This window comes from Polyodon spathula, chromosome 47 (assembly GCF_017654505.1).
Source record: "Polyodon spathula isolate WHYD16114869_AA chromosome 47, ASM1765450v1, whole genome shotgun sequence".
In the NCBI taxonomy this organism is placed as follows: Eukaryota; Metazoa; Chordata; class Actinopteri; order Acipenseriformes; family Polyodontidae; genus Polyodon; species Polyodon spathula.
In genome coordinates, this window is record NC_054580.1 from 2,470,257 (window position 1) to 2,472,756 (window position 2,500).

At 51.8% G+C, this 2,500-nt stretch overlaps 1 protein-coding gene across 2 annotated transcripts in view; it reads left to right on the forward strand.

Moving 5' to 3' along the window:
• rps6ka4 (ribosomal protein S6 kinase, polypeptide 4) overlaps positions 1–2,500 on the forward strand; it is a 10,464-nt gene that overhangs the window by 2,326 nt on the left and 5,638 nt on the right. For both annotated transcript variants that reach the window (XM_041238124.1, XM_041238125.1), the window contains exons 3-5: positions 616–834; positions 1,507–1,622; positions 1,738–1,845. In XM_041238124.1, coding sequence (XP_041094058.1) covers positions 616–834; positions 1,507–1,622; positions 1,738–1,845 — 443 coding nt within the window. The remainder of the gene's footprint in view (positions 1–615; positions 835–1,506; positions 1,623–1,737; positions 1,846–2,500) is intronic.

The window sequence follows — 2,500 nt, forward strand, 5'->3', positions numbered from 1 at the left end:
CGACAGACCATAATATGCACAGCGCGGCTTCCCCCGCTTTGCCCAAATGGTCCAATTTAGTTTCCATTTAAGAGGGGCTACAGAACATTTAGAAATTTGCTCTCTCTCTCTCCTCTCTCTCTGTCTCTCCCTCCCTTTCCATCTCTCCCCTTCTCCCCCTCTCACATCCCTCAACTTTCCCACACCCCTCACCTCATCCCTCTCTTCCCTCCCCCCTCCTCACCACTCTCTTTCCTCCCTATCTCTCCTCACTCTCTCTTTTTCTCTCTCTCCTCATCTCTCTCTTCTCTCTCCCCCTCTCCCTCCGTCTCGCTTTTCCCTCCTCTCTCTAACCTCTTCCTCTCGCTCTCCTCCCCCTCTCTTTCACCTTCCTCTCGTCCCTGCTCCCTCCTCATCCCTCTCTTTCTCTCTCCCCCTCCTCACCCCATCTCTCCCTTCTCTCCCCCCCTCTCCCTCCTCACCTCGGTCTCTCCCTCCCCTCTCCCTCATCTCTCTCTTCTCTCTCCCCCTCTCCCTCCTCACCGCGGTCTCCCCGCCCCTCTCCTCATCTCTCTCTTCTCTCTCCCCCTCTCCCTCCTCACCACGGTCTCCCCGCCCCTCTCCTCTTGCCCTCAGCCTATGGGAAGGTGTTCTTGGTGAGGAAGACGAGCGGTCACGACTGTGGGCAGCTGTACGCGATGAAGGTGCTGAAGAAAGCAGCGATCGTGCAGAAAGCGAAGACCACAGAGCACACGAGGACAGAGAGGCAGGTCCTGGAGCAGATCCGGGAGTCTCCCTTCCTCGTGACTCTGCACTACGCCTTCCAGACCCACAGCAAGCTGCACCTCATACTGGGTGAGACCACCAGGGGAGGCACTGAGGCACTGAGATACTGAGGCTCTGAGATACTGAGACACTGAGGCACTGAGATACTGAGGCTCTGAGGCACTGAGATACTGAGGCACTGAGATACTGAGGCTCTGAGATACTGAGATACTGAGGCTCTGAGGCTCTGAGGCACTGAGATACTGAGGCACTGAGACTCTGAGGCTCTGAGATACTGAGGCTCTGAGGCTCTGAGGTACTGAGGCACTGAGATACTGAGACTCTGAGGCTCTGAGATACTGAGGCTCTGAGGCTCTGAGATACTGAGGCTCTGAGGCACTGAGATACTGAGGCACTGAGTTACTGAGGCTCTGAGATACTGAGGCTCTGAGGCTCTGAGATACTGAGGCTCTGAGGCTCTGAGATACTGAGGCTCTGAGGCACTGAGATACTGAGTTACTGAGTTACTGAGGCTCTGAGATACTGAGGCACTGAAACATGCATCTAATAATAATGAACCAGACACTTCCACAGCAACAAATTCATTATGTTGATGATGGCGGTATTGATTATATTGATGATGGTATTGATTATAGTGATGATGGTATTGATTATATTGCTGGTGATATTGATGATGGTTTTGATTATATTGCTGGTGATATTGATGACGGTATTGATTATATTGATGGATTGGTTCTGCAGACTATGTGAGCGGAGGGGAGATGTTCACACATCTCTACCAGAGAGACCACTTCACTGAGGAGGAGGTGCGAGTTTACATAGGAGAGACCATACTGGCACTGGAGCACCTGCACAAGGTGAGAGACTGAGAGAGAGAGAGAGAGAGAGAGAGGGGAGGGGAGGGAGGGGAGGGGAGGGGGCGAGTATCGAAGGTGTTTGTGACGTTCCTTCCCCCCCCCATCTCTCTCTCAGCTGGGCATCGTGTACAGAGACATCAAGCTGGAGAACATCCTGCTGGACAGCGAGGGTCACGTGGTTCTGACGGACTTCGGGCTGAGCAAAGAGTTCGTGAGAGAGGAGGTGGGGGGGGGGGGGTCTCTGTGTGTCTGTCTGTCTGTGTGTGCTGTCAACTAACTCCGGTCTGTGTAGAGTCCACATCTGACCCTTGTTTTCTGTCAACACACTGTAGTATGACTAGTTCCCAGTCTGAGACAGACATACACAGAGACATACATGACCCAGACTCACCAGACATACTAACTGTACCAAAGATAATACAGAGATGAGATAGTTTTTTGTTGAGAGAGAGCGGGAGATAGTATGACCATATAAGAGAGACAGATTTAGAGAGTTGGTTATTTTATATTACTCCTCTCTCGTCTCTCTCTCTCTGTCTCTCTCCCCATGAGGGTGGGAGAAGAGAGAGAGAGGGAAGTGGTGTGTGGTGAGAGCTACTAGAGGTGTGGGTATTCTCTCTCTCTGTGTCTGTCTCTCTCTCTCTCTCTCTCTCTGTCTCTGTCTCCCTGAGCTCTCTCCTCTCTCTTAGTGTCTCTCTCTCTCTCTCTCTCCCTCACCCTCTCGCTATCTCTGTCTCTCTCTCTCTCTCCTCCTCTCTCTCTCTCTCTCCTCAGAGAGCTCATGTGTTGGAGAAGAGATGATAGTGACAGATGAGACCAGATAAGAAGAGAGAGAGAGACAGAAAGATAGTGTCTCTCTAGTATATCCTCAGATAGGT